This window comes from Pelobates fuscus, chromosome 9 (genome assembly GCF_036172605.1).
Source record: "Pelobates fuscus isolate aPelFus1 chromosome 9, aPelFus1.pri, whole genome shotgun sequence".
Classification (NCBI taxonomy): domain Eukaryota; kingdom Metazoa; phylum Chordata; class Amphibia; order Anura; family Pelobatidae; genus Pelobates; species Pelobates fuscus.
Window position 1 is genome coordinate 91,141,363 of NC_086325.1, and position 19,761 is coordinate 91,161,123.

Sequence of the window (19,761 nt, forward strand, 5' to 3'; positions counted from 1 at the left end):
AAATAAAGCATTTTTAGTGTATAGATCATTCCCCTGCAACGTCACTGCTCAATTCACTGTCATTTAGGAGTTAAATCACGTTGTTTCTGTTTATGCAGCCCTAGCCACACCTCCCCTGGCTATGATTGACAGAGCCTGCATGAAAAAAAAACTGGTTTCACTTTCAAACATATGTAATTTACCTTAAATAGTTGTATCTCAATCTCTAAATTGAACTTTAATCACATACAGGAGGCTCTTGCATGGTCTAGCAAGCTATTAACATAGCAGGGAATAAGACAATCTTAATTAAACAGAACTTGCAATAAAGAAAGCATAAATAGGGCTCTCTTTACAGGAAGTGTTTATGGAAGGCTGTGAAAGTCACATGTTGGGAGGTGTGACTAGGGTTCATAAACAAAGGGATTTAACTCCTAAATGGCAGAGGATTGAGCAGTGAGGCTGCAGGGGCATGTTCTATACACCAAAACTGCTTCATTAAGCTAAAGTTGTTCAGGTGACTATAGTCTATGTGTTTTCAAAACAAGAGTAAAAGGACTGCAAAAGTCTGCAATATCCCACCACTCTTTATAGTTACTCAATTAGCTTCATTGATCCAATAAAGAAAGCATGTAAACATTATTTAGTAACTCTTACTAAATCATTTGTTTGGGACAATGAGATTCTGTTTTCTGTTTGTCTCTTAGGTTTATGAATCCAGGGCTAGCCATATTCACATCTTCAAAGTATTGCCTTTTAGATCACTACATTACATGCATAGATAGTGGGATTGGGGTTTGATTTACGTGCTTGTTTACTAAAGTGAGAATTTCAAATGTAAGGCCAAAATAGTCAAACTGTAAAAAATAAAAAATCTCTAAATCAGCACCATGCTTCCAGGTCAACTACTTTGGCCTTCAATTTGAAATTGACTTTGAACTAACTCTGAAATTTCACTAAAGTGAAAAGCCATGTTTTTCTGTGTTTCACAATTTATTATATGCCTCTGCTGCTTTAATTTGAAGACATATTGCTAGGATTTCTGTTTTTTTTTTTTTTTTGGGGGGGGGGGGGGGGTTTAACTGTTGTTTTTTTGGAGTTCTCATTGTTTCTGCCACAGATTTGTGGGCGTTTTTGTTTATATTTAAAAATTATTAATTAAAAGACTGCATGGCCAAGGTGGTACAGACTAGCTGGCACCAACGTCGGATCATTCTTTCACCAGAGCTTTATATAGTCCTATAATAAATATAAAAAAACGTAATGTGCTTAGCTCCTTAGAATTTGATTTGTAACATTGAACCTGCTGCTCTATTTTTTTCTGTGTGTGTGTGTTACGTCTAAGGTTTCATTTTCTCTTGAACTGTGCAGCCATTTTGTGAAACCCACACTACAAATATTGCAATAAATGTTTCCAGGATTTGAATATTTATTTGTCATTCTTGAGACTTACAGATGTTTGCCAGAGTTTTTTTTGTTTTTTTCCCATCAGACACCATGATCACTTGCGTGTGAGAAAGGGATTGTATCACAAATTCCAACTTCTCAATTTACTGTTGAAGATAAATGGGTTAATAATAGTTTTTTGAAGTCAGCTGTTTTAAAGTAAACATGTTATTCTATCTTAACTGAGTAAAAACTTGGTTAGGGGACACTACACAGGACGCCAGGCAGTCAACTATCAACCTACCTTGCTTATCAAGTAACCGACCCACCAAACCCGGGTAGGATAGCTCGCAGAGTAACGATTGCCATGCGTTGTCCCCTCCATCACCTGGAGCTCCACGCTCCCAAGTACTACCATATGCAACAGTCAGGCATATAACACTCAGACCGCACCTAACCTCATACACATTATCCAGCACCTAAGACAAATACCCCACTAGCCCTCACAGTGAGGATCACCCACACACATCAGACTCTCGTTTTGTCAGCAGCCAGGCAATGTCTTGATTTCATATTATTAAAAAAAAAAGTGCATTGTTGTCATTATGTATCACTCATGTAATCCATTTCTATCTCCTTTTCAATCTTGCTATCTCATGTCCGTGTGAACAATATGCACTGTAAAAATAAAGAATAAAAAAATAAAATAAAAATAATTATAAAAAAAAAAAAATTATTATTATTAACAGTGAGTTAAAGAACCACTATAGGCACCCGGACCACTTCAGCTCAATGGGCTGTTTGAATGTGCGTGCGGCTCTGGCTGCGCATGGGCATTTGGCTCCACTTGGGAACTGACATTGGAAGGGGTAGGAGAGGTCACCAGCGCCGAGGGAGCCCGGCGCTGGTTTAAGGTAAGTGGATAAAGGGGTTTTAACCCCTTCAGCCCAGCGGGAGGGGAGCTCCGAGGCAGTGGGGGACCTATCAACCCTATAGTGCTCCCTTAAGGTCACTAAGAACTCAACAGCTTGACTCTTAAATGTGAGAGTGCACCAGGGACTCCTGGCACCATAATAAACCAAGCTGTACTCAGAGTGCCCTTAACGATTGAATGTGTATTTGAGTCTGTGTCTGAGAGGTATGTCATAGAAAATGCATATGTTAAATTAAAGGACCACTAAAGTTACACAGATTGCTTAATTTCTTATTTTTTTGTTATTATAATTTGTATAAATTTGCATTGAGTACAAAAACACAAATACAAACATACATATAAATTCATGGGATTGAGTTTATAGATTGTGCCTGCTCACTGTTACTACATTAATACTCTTTACCAAAAAAAAAAAAAAAAAAAAAAGCAAAGAGAGCTGGCCTTTTTCTTAAAAATCTACCTAATATCAATCCTCATTCTTAACCAACACTACCATGCATCCTTTAATTACAAATATATACTGGAGTTTTTCTCTTTTCGAGGAAGGAATGAATTCCTAGCCTCCCAGATTAAAGAAAAAAAAAGGGTGAATCTCAGCCAGGAGTTTCTATACCTGGATACAGGCACTCTCCAACATAGGCATGTGCACGGGGTGTGCCGGGTTCACCCTAATCCCCGCAGCCTGCACTATGTGCGTCCATGGGCCGCTGAGGGAGGGAGGCAGGAGAAGACCCAAGGAGCTCTTGCCAGCAGCTCCGCTGGGTTCCTCTCGCGAGGTCCGAGCGTTGATTTATTATATATATGGATGGCAGCCGATTGCAGCATATGGACAATGTATGGGCAGAAAAAGATATATATATATATATATATATATATATATATATATATATATATATCTTCAGCTAGGAGTAGGCATTATAAATTTAAGATGTCAGAAGGTGTGAAAAGTTCTTGCCCCAATGACACTGAACTTAGCTGCTCCGGGCGATAATAGAATCTTCCATTTACTGTTCACTCGTAAACACTGTTCACGGCGTGGGAATGTCTGTACTTGCGAGGCACCTTTAAGTACACTCGCGGGTATCTCTGTACTCGCGAGTGTATGTAAAGTGAGTGTATGTAAAGCGGGGTATGCCTGTATATACTTACACAGATATAGATACACATTAACATACAGATACACTTATAAACACACTGACATACACACAAATTCATATACACACTAACACATACAAACATTGACTCATACACAGTCCCTGACACACATACTTACACATGCACACACCCTGACACACAGATACACACTCTGACCCACAGATACACACACATACACTGATGCACACACTGACATATACACACTCAAATGTGCACATACATACACAGATGCACACACTGACATATACACACACAGATGCACACACACATACACAGATGCTTCTACCTCCTCCTCCTCCCTTGCAGCGCTCTCTCCGTATAGCTGGGAGGAAGTAATCGGCTTTCATTACTACAGGAGGCCAGTCGAGCTCTTAAAGGGCCACTCCGCCTGACCAGCCCCTTTCTAGCAAGAAAGCAAAAATACCTATTGGTTGGTCCTAAGTCCACAGGCCACCCCTCCAGCATGCGGGCCCGGTGCAGCCACAACAGATGCACCAATGGTAGTTCCTCCACTGTAAATAAGTGGTTTAGGTATATGTGATATACGAAAATGATATACTACAATTGTACAATTCTCACATCAATATCTTTTGTAACACTTTTAAACTTTGTTCCACTGTGGCACCAAATTGGTTAACATATGTGAGGAAAATGGAGAGTAACTATGCCAAGTTCCCGAAGCCAGAAATGAGAAAATCAGATGTTCTGCTTATAATGCTTTTATGGGCTGCTACGAGACAGAACCATTTTTCTTTTCCAATATTTTTATTTTATTATTCTTTTACTTGTCCTACATTGCCACAGACCTGTAGCGCATAGAAAAATAGAAAAGAAAAAAAAAATCTTTTGAGATGTTATGGTCAGCATATAAATTAACGAAAATGATTTTGCCATATTGGTTGTTGACAGTACCGATGATAATTTTGTCCAACTCTAATCTCGCTGGGTGCTCACAAATTAATTATGAACTATAGTTCTTAACATATAGTTTAATAAAACACTATTTCAATTTGTTAATTTGGATTTAATTAGGCACGTTGACAATGCCAGTTTGATGCCCCTTGAGAATGTAAAGGATCCAATCTGTATAATACATTAATTGTTGGAGTGCATTCTGTAATGTCATCTGTTACAACAGACCATGTTTCCTAGAGGCATAGAGTGTTCCTATATACTATTGTATTCACGCGTTTTTGACATTTCTGAACAAATAATGTGTTTTGTGGATTTCCTAAGTGAAAATAAACTAAAATGACCTCTGCTGTGAACGGATATTATTTGTCTGCTCAACTGAACTGATAGAAAGTAAACTTGAACAGTAAATGTTCAATAAAAGCAAAAAACAAAAACAAATTCCCTGTGTACTATCCAAAATCACTATGCATATTTAAATAACTAAAGGTTTTTAGTAACACTCCAATGGTCATTAACTTGTAAGCTCGCCTCCCAAGATAAACCTCTCAGGTGATTCCTACACTAACAATTTGCCTTGCTGCTAATAGCCCACACATGGGGTGGATGGCAGCACTGTAACAGAGAATACAGAAGTAATGTGCAATGTTATAACGCTAGTAGCAACGCCTTTGGCCAGACATCACAGCCTCCAAATTCTTCATGTAGTCTTTATTAGTTTAAGAATGTTTACCTTTTTGTCTTTTTTTCTACAGTTTCTGTTTCATAACTTGTATTTCTTACTGATATTTTGGATGATGGAAACTGGAAGCAGAAGGAGTTCGGATAGTTTTTTACAACCTTCTCCTGATTTATGAAAGTATTCATTTTTATTTTCTGACTCTCAGTAAGCTGCTGAGAGGAACCCATGTTAGTCGAGATTAAGTACAGCTCTCAGCGATTTCAAGAGTCAGAGACTCTATTAAACATTTGTTATTTCCCAGTTTACTTTATAAAATAAATAATGATGCATTAAAATTTGCAGAAAAATTGAGTTTGTCCATTACATAGTATGTGCTAAACAGGTAATCCAAACATCATACCCACAACAGCCCAGTGTAGTGGTAATGATGCCAGGTATACCCTAGACCTGTTCCCCAGTAATGGTGCAAATTAAAACCGTTAAGCAACAGTTTGTTCCTTACTTGAGTTCCCACCAGGCTCCAATGCTCCTTAGTGGTCCAGTAACACAGAAGCCGCAGCAGTCGGCATTCATTGACTGAGAGCATCAACTGATCACTCATCCAATCACAAACATTCTGTGCAGCAAATATTGATAGACTTGACATTAGTCAACCTAGAACTCTGGTTCTAGACTGACTGAAGACACACATATGGCGCTGCCAGAGTTACACCTCCAGCAGCTAACGGTTAATCTCTGTATGTGCATTGTTTCAAAGTGAATAAAGTTATCATGATACTTGGAGTAACTTTGGGTTGGGGACAGTCAGCAGCAGTAGTTGTGGGATCCTGACTGATTTTTGCTGGACTGGCCCTGGTAGTACCACAAATAAAAAAAAATTAAAATGATTATAACATACTGATACCACCGAGTTTTATACCATCTTCCCACTTGTTCCATAGCCATTATGGATACCTTATCACAGGACGATCTGGTAAGGCTCCTCCAGGCTTACCAGGATTCTTATGGCCGGAGCTCCCTGGAGAGGCTGGTGTCTGGAGTGCAGGGGACTGCTGGTCCGTCGAGGCGGTCCTGGCCTTCCTCCAGGCTTTCACCGAGTCCCGTTCAGCAGGGAGGACAAAGGAGTCAGGCCACTGAAGGTGGTCGGAACGGTGCAGGATGCCGTCGCACCGGGTGACGACACGAGGAGGAGGTGATCCGGCAGAGCAGTGAAGTGCTCCTAGGCCCAAGATGGCTTTGGAGAGCATAGCCAGAAGATCACGCAGCCTGCATGCTTCTCTTCCGGGGTGCTTACGTGACGCCACCACGCCAGAGCGTGCGGCCGTCACAGGTCTTGCTGGATGCAGAAGCCAGGAGGACAGCTAAAGGTCGGAACAGCAGGCAAGGACCACGGGCGGTTTCCCGACAGAGTTAGAGTCACCTTCTGGATCGGAGGAGAATGAGCCCCCTAGGAGGCTGGTGCCAGGGCCCTCATCTGCTGTGGGACCATTTTCAGGAGTTGGCACCTGAGTCTGTGCGGACTGGGATACTGTGTCCGAAGCATTAATGGGATCTGGTTTCCGACATCTGAGGCAGATGGTGAGGGCCTCTCTATCTGAGGTGTCTTGGAACTATGGGGCAGTCTGGAATCGCTGGTGGTCTCCGGGCAGAAGTAGGGGCATTTTGTATGAGTCCGGGAGGTTGTCCACAACGCTGGAATTGCTGGAGTCATTGTGTGCGGAGGGTAAGTCAGCAGCGGTGGCTGAGCGTCATTTGGCTGCATTGTCTTTTTTGTTTCGCTGGCTGGGTTGGCGTGATGTCACCAAATCCTTTTGTATTTCTCAGGTTCTCAAAGGGTAGAAAAAGGGGCGAGGTCCAGAAATTTCATCACCAATTTCTTTGGACTTGCTGGTTCGGATTCTCGGGTTCCTTCGTTAGGTATGTGTCTCTCCCTACGAGGTGCTGTTGTTTCGAGTTGCCTTTGTGCTGAACATTTTTTAGGGCTCTACGTATCAGGGAATTGGTTGCTCCTAGGGCTAGTTGGTCAGCTGCGCTGCAGTTGTCTGGTGTTTCGATGGCTGAAGGGTTTTGTTTTTGATCATACGTAGGTCTAAGATGGATCAGGTAGGTAGAGGTGCTCAGGTGCGTATTGGAGCTATAAGTGACCCCTTGTGTCCTGTGAGGATGGTCAGGGAATTCTTGGCTGCCCGGGGGAATCGGGGAGGTTCACTTCAGTTGCATCAGCGTGGTTCGTCGTTGAGTTGCTTTCAGTTTTTCAGGGTGTTGCGGGTTTGTATGTCAGGTATAGGCCAGGATCCGAATCAGTATTCGTCTCATTCTTTCATAATCGGGCAGCCACTCAGGCTAGTATGCTAGGTCTTTCTCCAGAGGCACTGAAACGCTTGGGGCATTGGGAATCGGGGCGCTTTCGCCTGTATGTTAGGCCCCAGTTGCTCTAATCTTCCTCCCTATGTTTCTTCTTTTCTCTGTTATTGTTATGTAGATGCAGTGTTCCAGGCTGTTTGGATTTTGGGCCACTCTTATGTTTACTGGGCGGTTAGGCAGCCGAAGTATGGTCGCAACTTGGGGTTCTCCTTTAAATTGGTTTGGGTACGTTGGAGGGGTTTTTGGGGCTTGTGATAGGTCTACTCGGAATGTGTGCAACTCGGTCGCTTGATGTCGGGCCCAGTTACTTTGGATGCAGGCGGAAATTACATTGGCCAGCATAGGTCGGTTGACCTCATACATGCCATGAAGCATGACATGGCATGCTGTGTCACACTATTTGCAAAGCTGACCCTCATCTGGTCGGAAGTGGTTCCTCGGACTGAATGGCAAGCTGGAGGGAAAGGAAAAGTGGTAGAGCGTTGTCGCAGTAATATGTAGTAGTAATATGTTTGTTTGGCAGATGGGTGGGTTGGTTGTCAGGCATTTCGAATTGGAGGGTGAGAATGCTAACCTTATTATTCGTTACGGGGTTCCTCTGTCACCTATTGGCCTATCTGTCATAGTCAAAGACTGCATCGGCACAAAATGTCTCAGAACTTGAGCAGAGCAGATTACTACAGACACATTAGAGAAAATAAGGATGCTGCTTTGAGTGGCAGAGAACTGGAAAGGAGCTAGGATAGTCCATGCTTCATTAGTGTAAAAAGGAAGTAACGTTGACAAATGAAAGTGATATTTCACATAACGTGCTTTAGCCCACCAGTGAAGCAATTTGTGCAAATCTATTTGCAAATCTCTTATGATGAAGGTCAAAATCTGAGAGCCTGTTTCAACACCTTGTTAAAACAAGCTCACATATTTTGAAGGCCATATTAGGTGCAAAGTGCTAACTGTTGTGAGACATTCTGCTAATTTCTGTGGTGATTGGCCATTTGGTTTTGCCCTGATAAATCTCCCCATTAATATCATTCCTACAGACCAACTTGTGTTACCCAGATTATAGCTCCTGGTTTAAGGAATTTCAAACCAAAATGCTTTCCACTTATCCCCCTTCCCAAAAACAGTTTTGTCACTTTTAACACAGTGTCCCCTATAACCCAACAAAATGCTCTGGGCCTAGCAATATTTCTTTAAACAGATATTATTTTTTATTAATGCTGAGTACTAATGTGATGGTAACCCCTGTGTTAAATAAGAGAGTACTGGAAAGAATTTGCTAACACTTTTTATTGTATAGTGATACGCATGATAAAGTAAAATGGTTAAATCCTAGATTTTCTCACAGCTCAGTGTTTAGCATTTCACATTCGTCTAGCTCATAAACATAATAAGCAAGCTTACCACTATAATATGTTGCAGCTCCTGTTGCTTTTGATGAAAACTCCTGAGCCACAAAATGGCTCTCGAGTCCAGTCTCTCTTCCAGCCACGATTTACGATGTGTGTTGTGGAAACAAATTGGGTTTTTAATGTCCCGATGATGATGCACTGCTTAATACAGTAAGATGTATGGTTGGTATTTCTTGATATTAAGGGATTTCATCCAAACCCAAGCTGTGGAAAATAACATTTAAACAAATGATTATTTGGATTTTACCAAGTCGTTTACGTTAAGCTGAAAGCAATAATACAAGTACAAATGAACAGTCAATCTCCACTACATATTACAGTGAGTTACAGTGGAATTACAAAATACTTTTTTTTCTAAATATAAGCAAAAATGGACAGCTGACTGGTTCCAGAAGATGAAGAAATTGATTTTAACTTCAATTCTTTATTTTCCTTGATGGATATTATTTTACCGTTCATAATATTGTGAGCGTTGTAGAGGGTAATGACAAATGTGCAATCAAGATTACTGTTGTATTGTTAGATCATCCCATTACTTGCATGAAAACAAGACACATTTCAATGTATTCTCTTTTCTAAATAAATAAATGTCCTTTGCCATTATAGCCATTTCACACTATGTGTCCTAGGATTTGGTGGGTTCAGCTTACTGAGGAACATAGCCTACAGCTGCTGGGGTTTGAAATATTAGCTATTACTTCTTTTAGGGAGTTTGCGTTTGTGGAGTTTTTCAAATTGTGTTTTGGTTTACAGAGCTTTCCCATATTTTCCATTATGGGTATAAAATATGAAGTCTGTAGACCTCAATGAATAAATTAAAAGCCACGGTCTACTTCCTGAATATTTACAGGAAATGTATAACAACAATTATGTAGACAATTACCTTGAAATGATCTTGCCTAATTACATAGCTGAAAAGATGTGTCCATCAAGTTAAGCTTTTCTCACATCTGTTTTTGCTTTTGACTCTAAAGAAGGCAAAAAAATAAAATATAAACAGTTTAAGCACTTCCAACTTTGCAAGAAACTAGGAAACTATGTCCTTCTTAACTTCAGAATGGCAGTCAGATCTCTCCTTGGATCAAGAAGCTATTACCTCATTAATTAAAAATGATATCCCTAAATATTTGAATTTTGTTGTCTGATCTTTATAGATGTTCACATGACAATGAGTCTATAAAGTTGCCTCATAAACTGGCCACATTTGTGCATTTGCTTGCTTTAGAAAATGAAAGCGGGCACGTGTTATATATGGTTTATTAAAAAGAAGCTAGAAAATAGTGTAATGGAAACAGGACAAACATAAAAAATCTAATGTATGTTATCCATTACTGTGTAAGTAATAAGTAAAATGTTTTTATTTGCTTTATTGATGTATGCCTGCCTTTGAGGAAGAAGAGAAGATTAAATTACTTTTAAAACAGATCAACGCTTCATGCACTATTTAGCAGGCAGGTTTCCTAGCACATTTGTACAGTTTGAAGACTTCTTCAGCGTGAAATGATACAGCTACAGTTGTAGTCTCTATTTCCTGCCCATGCTGTTTGGAACATTAAGCGATAGAGTTTACTGACATTAATTTAGCTCATGTGCAATAAAGAATAAATCAGCATGTGTGATTATGTCTATGCATTAGCGTTGTCATTTTTTTCATCTTGGGTGTCTTTCCCCGCCTCCATTATTCTGAAAAAATAGCTATTCCCGCAACTACTTTAAACCTAGACTGAGTTCTTCCCATTTTAAAATACACGTATTGTACAAATCACAGTTTGCAGCATTGTTTTATAAAGTTAGTATATCGAAAGTATAATTTTTCAGTATACCTTTTTACATTTATCAGTGCCAGCTCCATACCTTCTAAATGTTAAGAAGGACCAGCATTTTCTTTTGACCCCAACCCATTGTCACTCTTGGCTACTGCACAGTCTCTTAATTCTACTTTCTATGAAAGAAAATACCATGTGCATGAGCAAAATAAAATACTCCGCAACAATATTACAAAATCGTATTGTTATACGTTTAAAATGCACAACATATGTAAGTAATGTAAGTATTGTGCCTGTTATGAATCTTGTCTGCAAGGAATGTATGGCAAAGAAACACTCCTAGCACCATAACCACTACATCTCACTTTAATCATTATGATAGCAGGAGTGCCCTGCCCCCAAGACCCAAATGAAGAATAGTTGACACCAAAAAGAAATTACTATAAAAATTCTTCGCACAGTTAACATCTAACTCTGATATTATATCAGCTTGACCCTGACTTTCCACTTTTTTTTTATTTTTTTTATTTTTTATTTGTGTATTTTTGCAGTGCATACAAATATAACAAACAAGCTTGAGGTACCCCAACTGCAATCCTCAGGCACATTATCACGCTTTACATTGGGGTATTCGAGAACACATGCACAGTTTTATATTTAATAAAGGAGTTAAACAAAATAGGTATGTGGTATGCGGTATACCATTGTCTGAGTGTAGGAGAGAAATACAAGAGTAGGAAAACGGTTTAGCATAGCAGTTTAGCAACCGAGGCCCGACACACTCTGTCAAGACTGCATTTTAAGTAAAGAATGATAATATAACACAGGCTGGTTCAACTTATCAAAGCTAATATCATACACAATTATTATGAACAAGATAGGGTAGCTAGGCATGGTGGCTGACTCTTATCAGGAACATTGCATATTAGGGCATATTTATGTGGCTACGTATCCTGAGCTCTCTAGCATATAACTGTACTGCTCTGATCTAAGGTGGAACAGAATTAACAGATCCTCTCTGTGGTAACAAAGAAATAAATCAAGCTAGGGATAAGGGCATAACATAGAGTAACAAAATTAGCAGGCATCAGCGGAGGTTGTAAATTTGACAAGTTACTCCATGGGAGTTTGCATGTTTCACCCAATACCAAGACTTGGAAATCAGGTGCTCAGGGCATATGGGTAAATGCTGCGCTCTGCGAAGCTAGCCCTAGTTAGAGAGTCCAGTGTCGGCCGGTACCAAGGTATGGCAAAGAAATACTTTGAGGCGGCCCGGAAGCAGTCCCAGGCATATGCGTGGCCCCTCTCCAGCCCCGGGTCTTGTTGAGGGCCTGCATCATAGTGCCACGGACTGGGGGTCTCACAGTCGAGTCCGAGTTCTTCCTCTCCAAGAGGTGACGGAAACTCTAGGTGGTCGGTCACGGTTTGTGGTGTACGTGCTTCCGCCGCTGTGGTAGATGCAATGGGGGAAAATCCCTGTTTGCTCTCAGCCCAGGTGAGGCTTAGATGCTTGGTGGGTGGTTGCGCCCGACGGGGGCCTACTCACTCCATGTCCTGCCTGCCTCGGTCCACTCCTCTGTCTCCCAGTTGCTGCTGCTGCCGTTTGTGCCTCCATCTGCTCCCATAACCGGGAGAAAATTTAGTCTAGATGCCTTAGCATTCGATCTAGTGTGGCACACCCGTCTGGCTCTGCTGACTGTGGTCGAGGCCTGCAGGGGGAAGGAACGTCCGCCATTTTGAGAAGAAGTGTTGGAGCTTGGTACCTTGCAGTACTAGCTACCTGTGTTCAGCCAGGTAAGGGGGGCTGATCGGTGGGGACCGGGATAACCCCTGCAGGTCCAGAATGCGATTCACCGGGGTCCCAGCTTCAGTTTATGAGCCGGGAGAGGGGCCGTCTCCCCGTGGTTCAGCTTTGTATAGGCCGCAAGCCTCAAGTGAGTCGGTTTGGCATTGTTTGAGCCCGGGAAAGGTACCGCCGGCTACAGCGACCTCTCCCGAGTAAGATCAGTAGAAGCTGCGGTCCGTGAGTGTAGATTGCTAGGTAAGACACCCCAATTTTAGTTGACAGATGCGGGAGCACTGGCTGAGCAGGTCTGGGCTGCTTGGCTGCCAGACTCCACCCCCCAACCTTTTCACTTGTGCTCTGATCTGGCCATCTCAGTTTTGTCTCCAGGTGTCTCGGAACTTGTGACAACAAGGAATGGGCCCAAGCCAGCACAGTGCATAGAGGACAGTTTATGTATTAGTTTCATCACTACAATTGAAAATGCTGAAAAGGTCGGATTTGGTAAGAAAATACCTCACACTTTTAACTTCCCATTCATATAAATCAATATTCAGTGCCAGATTTGCATAGGGTCTGGTGGAACTGAAGCTCCAGGTCCAGGTGTGGTGGTGTTTTTTTTTTAAAATTTGCAATAGTATTTTTGTGATATTGTGACAAACTTACCTGCTCCACATGCGAAATGACCTGAAAAGGGAAATAGCAGATGCTGATTATACTTAGCAATTGGGCACCTGCAAACTGGCCACTCCTCATGGTTTCGCAAGCCGAATTCAGTAGACAGCCACTTCTTCCCTACAGTCTGTTTGACGCTGTCCACTTGAATGGCAATCCCTTATGTAGTTTAAATTATGTGACGTTACACACACCCTTAAAGTGTCCACGTCGTTTAGGCGACCCCATTATCCCTCTTTTTGGAGTTGCAGAGATGACGATGACCAATTAGAATCTAAGCCTACATAAAGCTTATTTGGGCCCTTCTTCTGCACCCTAGTATGGTTTTTGCCCTGATACGTGTTTAGTGCTTATAGTAAGTCTATATTGATATCCTGATATGGACCTTGGCTCGTTTCTGACTTTGTGTATTTCTGGAATCCTGACCTGTCTTGTTTATCCGTTTATCCATATTTTTATAATCCTGACCTTGGCAATTACTGACTTTGTCTATTTAGTACCTCTGTTTGTTTTTATATGCAATTTCCTGTAAGTTAGTGTACAAGGCTCTGACAGGTATGAAGTTATGTTGTGGAGAATGTACAGGATTTGTGATGGGGTGGCAGATGTGAGAAGGATACAGGGCTAATAAGGGGGAGAAACGAGGGAAAGCGAGTTGAGATTTGGATTAACTAGAGGGGGAAGGATATTGATTATTGAGTAAGGAATAGGTGGCGCGGCCAATGATATATGGCTGAAATATGAGGAAAGGGAAATAACTAACAAATAAGGAGATGGAGGGATGTGTTGACTGGCAAAGTAAAAGACATGAGAAATAGTTGTAGAGTGTTGAAATAACTTAATTTGTGTTTACGGAGGCTTAGTTTGAGACATTATTTTATTTATTTTCATTGCGTATATATTATATGAAGTTACATGAGCTTTTTTTTCTGCAGAATGGAGGCTGGCAGAGATCACTTGCTGCCCATTGATTACTACTTCCCACCACAGAAGTCCTGTATGATTTGTGGGGATGAAGCATCTGGCTGTCATTATGGGGCACTTACCTGTGGCAGCTGCAAGGTCTTTTTCAAACGAGCAGCTGAAGGTAAATTCAAAAGTACTTTCAACCATCACTATGTTCATGAGGTGCTTGGAATAATAGGTAATGTGATCCTACATGTTACAATCAACACATTTTTAATTTTATTCCATAAAATATATGTATGATTAAGAGTATGGGCTTTATTCAATACATGCTGAATTGTATTGATATAGAAAACAAAAATGCAACATTTAGGCAATCGCTATACTTTTGAATAATTCTACAACTAGGCTATAGTCACTCAATTTTGCAATTTAATTTCACTGTAATTCAGTGTTCAGCGAATGAACATTTCAGCTTTTCTAAGTATTGAGTTTTTAAATGCCAGTCAGAATAGTTTTTTTTTTTTCTACAAAATTCCGAATCCAACACACTAATTTGCTTAACACCAACTTCAAAGCTTATAGAATATTGCGAGTTTTGAAGTTGGTGTTTAGTGATTGGTTGAGTGAGTACGCTGGATACTGTACATTGTATTAATTGACCTCAGCATCACTCTTATAACGTATGCATGTTTAGGTGAGTACAGCCTTTCTGGTTATATATTGTATATGTGTTTTTTTTTCCTCTGTGTGTAATTATAATTTTCATGCTGTCTGCAAAAATGTTAGTGGATTTAGTCAGTAGTAAGTCTGCCACTTACATAATAAAGATCAAAAAGACTAACAGAAAAGTTATAAACATTACAAGACTGCATAGCATATGAATGGATTTACCATTTTTTTATTCACATCTGACCCCTTCCCCCCCAAAAAGTACATACTTTAAGACATTATAGTGGCCAAGAGGACGGGTGTCTTCGAGAGAACTTAAGATTAAGTTGTTATGGTGAATAGAGTGCCCCATTAAGCTATAAGTAAGATGATTATAATATTATTACACATAACTTAAAGGACCACTATAGTGCCAGGAAAACAAACTCGTTTTCCAGGCACTATAGGGTATTTAGGTTGCCCCTCCCACCCTACCCTCAGGGTCCCACTCCTGCTGGGATGAAGGGGGAGGAAGGGGTTAATCACTTACCTTTCTCCAGCGCCGGGCTCCCACTGCGCTGGGGAAATCTCCTCCCTCTTCCAATGTCAGCGCTGCATGCGCGTCAAGAGCCGCGCGCACATTCAATCAGTCCATAGGAAAGCATTTTTCAATGTCTGGACGCGTCTTCTCACTGTAATTTTCACAGTGAGAAGCGCAGAAGCGCCTCTAGCGGCTGTCATTGAAACAGCTACTAGAGGCTGGATTAACCCTAATGTAAACATAGCAGTTTCTCTGAAACTGCTATGTTTACAGCTGCAGGGTTAACCCTAGATGGACCTGGCACCCAGACCACTTAAAGGACCACTCTAGTGCCAGGAAAGCATACTCGTTTTCCTGGCACTAGAGTGCCCTGAGGGTGCCCCCACCCTCAGGGACCCCCTCCCGCCCGGCTCTGGAAAGGGGTTAAATCTTACCTTTTTCCAGCGCTGGGCGGAGAGATCTCCTCCTGCTCTCCTCCTCCGATCCTCCTCTTCTCCTCCCCGTCGGCTGAATGCGCACGCGCGGCAAGAGCTGCGCGCGCATTCAGCCGGTCACATAGGAAAGCATTCATAATGCTTTCCTATGGACGCTGGCGTGCTCTCACTGTGAAAATCACAGTGAGAAGCACGCAAGCGCCTCTAGCGGCTGTCAATGAGACAGCCACTAGAGGACATGGGGGAAGGCTTAACCCATTCATAAACATAGCAGTTTCTCTGAAACTGCTATGTTTATGAAAAAATGGGTTAACCCTAGAAGGACCTGGCACCCAGACCACCTCATTAAGCTGAAGTGGTCTGGGTGCCTAGAGTGGTCCTTTAATTGAGCTGAAGTGGTCTGGGTGCCTAAAGTGGTCCTTTAATTTCAGTCGGTGGAAATCGTGCTCTCTAAAGCAACGTTTAAGAGTTGAACATGGGGGAATTAGTGTTTCTTGATTAGATAATTTGCAAAACAGTTTTCAGGAAGCAAATGAGTAAAAATTAATTTAGGAGATAATTTATTGAGAAATATAAGATCCATACTAACTAATCTATAAAGCTTTGCACGGCATAGATTGTTGCAGAATGAATTAGTTGAAGTCATTAGTGGCAGATAGTTAAGTGTACCTTTTAAAAGTTGGATAGTAGTTACACAATAGATATCGGTTCCGATCTTGGGTTTTACGAGGTAGAGTAATGGAGATGCCCTTTTAAAGGTTGTATAGATGTTGCAGAGATTAGTTGCAGAAGACTTGGGTTTCAGAGAGTTGGTGAAAGGCAAATGCATCTTTCAAAGCTGTAGAACTGTTGCAGAGTGATAAACTGAAGAAGAGTTGGGTTTCAGGGAGCAGATGAAAAATAGAAGCATCTTTGGCAGTTGGACTGGTTGAAGAAAGGAAAACATTTGCAAAAGAGTTGGTCTTTAGGAAGGAAATGAACGACAGATGCATTTTTAAAACTCAAAGGGCAGTTGTGCAGTGGAATAAATTACAGATGAGTAGGGAGAGCAGACGCAATGGAGTTTTATATTTAGTTGTTGCACAGATCTCTACCTAAATTCAAAAAATGCTTCTTTCTATACCAGCAGCTAGGTATAGGATAAAACATATAGGTTTAGTGGCACTTAGAAACTTAAATAACACAATGCAACTAAAGGACAGCTGCTGCTAGCTGAAATAGGAGACCCACCACCTACTAATACTCGCTCAATTTGTCAGCAATTAACTGTTTACAAATTATCCAAGTTAGCTATGCTAAAATGTATCAATTAAAAAAATATAACAGCTAGTTAAAAATGCCAGATACAGATGTTTCACTCACGTTAAACAATATACTATGAAATAATTATAAAAATATGTGAAAAGACAGATTATTGAATGGCAGTCAAATATCTGTTAATAAAGTCCACCTTTAACGTGTGTTGTAAAAGCTGTAAAAAAGTAAAAGGAATCATAGCCTGGTTGTCTTGTTATATGATATGTTTTCCTCAATGGTGGAATTTCCATATCACATGGGCGAGTTTTATTTTGTCAATGCAGCGGAAGCACATTCATTGGCTGTCATACTGACATGTTGTACATAGCAGGATTAAGAGGACAGGGACACTGCACCCAGACCACTTTATTGAGATAAAGTGGTCTAGGTGACTATGCTGTTCCTTAGATAGTAGAGAAAATGTCCAGGCACTCCAATAGCTTACGGCACATTTATAAGAACAAAAGCAGCACTGCGATGTTTCGACCCAAAATTGGGTCTTTTTAAGCCCTACACAGACCGAATTTTGGGTTTAAATGTAGCAGTGCTGAATTTGTTCTAATAAATGTGCCTGAAGCTTTGGAGTGCCTGGACATTTTCTCTACTATCTACATTTCTGTTTGGTGGGATTGTGTTGGCACATGGTCTGGTCTAGCACTCCTAGCTTTTGTGGATTGAGTGCGGTTCCTACTTGCTATATTGCTATACTGTTCCTTTAAGCACCAATAATTATCGATTTGTTCCAAAACTGAATATCTTATTATTCTTTTAGTGGCAGCAGAACTAGAGCTGTTAAAGCTAAATAAACCAGGCATTCCGTGCTGGCATTTTGTCTTAAATAATGGGTTAAATTGAACGCTGATTGTTCTAATGAGAATGTTTCTATCCAAACATGAGAAATGATCTTCATGATGTAGAAAACCATCTAAATAGGCTTGTGTGGGTGCCACTTCTGTTTCTACTACGGATAAACTATTTTACTATTACTTGACCTCAGAGGTCACATGAAAGCTTCTTCACATGCTGGGGCAAAAGACCTTCACACAAAGGAGGAGCAGTGAGAGCTATTTCAGGGCTGCTGAGACACAGATAAGGTGATTTCATTTGGCAGCAACTCAAGGCTGTCTGCTCATCTGATTGAGCCAGAAAATTGGAGCACCACTGGCTCACCGCCTCTCAGTGTCTGAATCGGGTTACTCAGATAGTTTAAATGTTGGATAGCATTGTTAAGATAGTTTACATGGCTCCAAATTAATGGCCTTTATTGAGGTAGAACTTTGCACAGCATTGCAGCAGCATGCAATGCAGGGTTGTTGGTTTTTTTTTTTTTTGTTTGTTTCTTAGAATCTGGGAATTATTTAGAGGCATGGAGAAGGGGAACATATGTACATTTTAAAATGTATTGCATACCTCAAAGGTGTCTCCAGAATTTGAATCAGCCTGTCCCTGTTTCCTACCATTGTGTTCCTTTTTTTCTAAGAACACAGAATGTTAGGAATGCATAAGTGAATGAAAAAGCTTCACATCAGTTTGTTCAAACTACAGTAAATGTATTTAGTAATTAATCTGTGAATTAAAATACTTTGTTCTTGTTCCAGATAACTTTCTCAGTTACATTAATAGCTTTCAATAGGTCATGAATCCACCAAAGAATTTGAGATTATTCTGTACCCACTAGTCACACCCCCAGCCACTACCTCTGAAATAAAAGACATTATTTTGCAATTTAAAATGCTAAAATCGATTAATGGAAATCAGTCAACAGAAATATATACGGTACTAGATTCCTCAGAGCTAAAAAAAAAATTAAAAAAAATCTTTCTTGACATTATAGAAGTTTATTAAACAACTCATGGTTATATAAAACGATCTGGATGAGGTGATTCTGTGTCATTCTTGAGGTGCAATCTCTGCAATTTTTGAAAATGTTCCAAAAATGTACAACAAGTGGCATAATATAATTATGATATAATTAAACAATGTGGCATTTTTACCTGTAAAATAAGAACACATTATATTCCCATTTTCATCAATTCAACCCCATGTCATTTAGAAGATATATGTCCAATGGTTAAAAAAATAAAAGATAAATACCATCATGGTAGATTTCGTTAAAAAATTTCATGTACCAACAAACAAGTACAATTGCACAACTGTGGTTCCATTAAAGAAAAATGCAGTGCAATTAATGAATTTGTGCCATAGACTGTGCTCTCATAGCATTAGAAAAACTTTCCCACACAATGGTCTTAATTTAATATTGAACGCATAATGTAAACTTCACATTTTAGGTATATATTCCTGTTTTCTGGATTTTACAGGGTTTGCTGCAAATGTTACAGCATTGAGGCAGATTGCTAAAACAGTCTCCTATCCCCTTTTTTGTATTGTTTCCTCTGGCAATAGATCTGTGAATGCACTTTATTCCGAGCTACCATCATGTCCCCAGGATTCTTATGGATGTGTATTCACTATTCAGGGACTTGGACCCCTAAAACAAGATACACGTTGCTACTTAGAGCAACATGGATCCTTTAGGTGCACTTTTCACTCATGCCACCTTGATCTTCAGTAGGTGGAGGGTTTTGTACAACCAGCATACTACTGGCAAACAATGGTCACTATTTATTTTTCATTAATTTAATCTATGTTGCAAATACACACGTCATTCATTTTGTATTGTTTTGTTGTTTTTTTGTGCACTTTTTCTTTAATTTTTACTTTTAATTTTTGCTCTTGTTCAAATACTGGAAATGCACAGTGGGACCAATTATATTCTGGCAGATTGATGATCTGGGGAAGGAGGTGAGCCCTTGACCTTTTAACTGCCACCCATCCCTGAAGGCTCTCAGTGTCCTCCGACACAGTTGGTAAGGCATTAGAAG

The 19,761-nt window shown here is 40.4% G+C and overlaps 1 protein-coding gene across 1 annotated transcript in view; it reads left to right on the forward strand.

Moving 5' to 3' along the window:
• The window catches only part of AR (androgen receptor), a 347,127-nt gene that overhangs the window by 182,296 nt on the left and 145,070 nt on the right, over positions 1-19,761 (forward strand). The window contains exon 2 of the mRNA XM_063432165.1: positions 13,984-14,135. Coding sequence (XP_063288235.1) covers positions 13,984-14,135 — 152 coding nt within the window. The remainder of the gene's footprint in view (positions 1-13,983; positions 14,136-19,761) is intronic.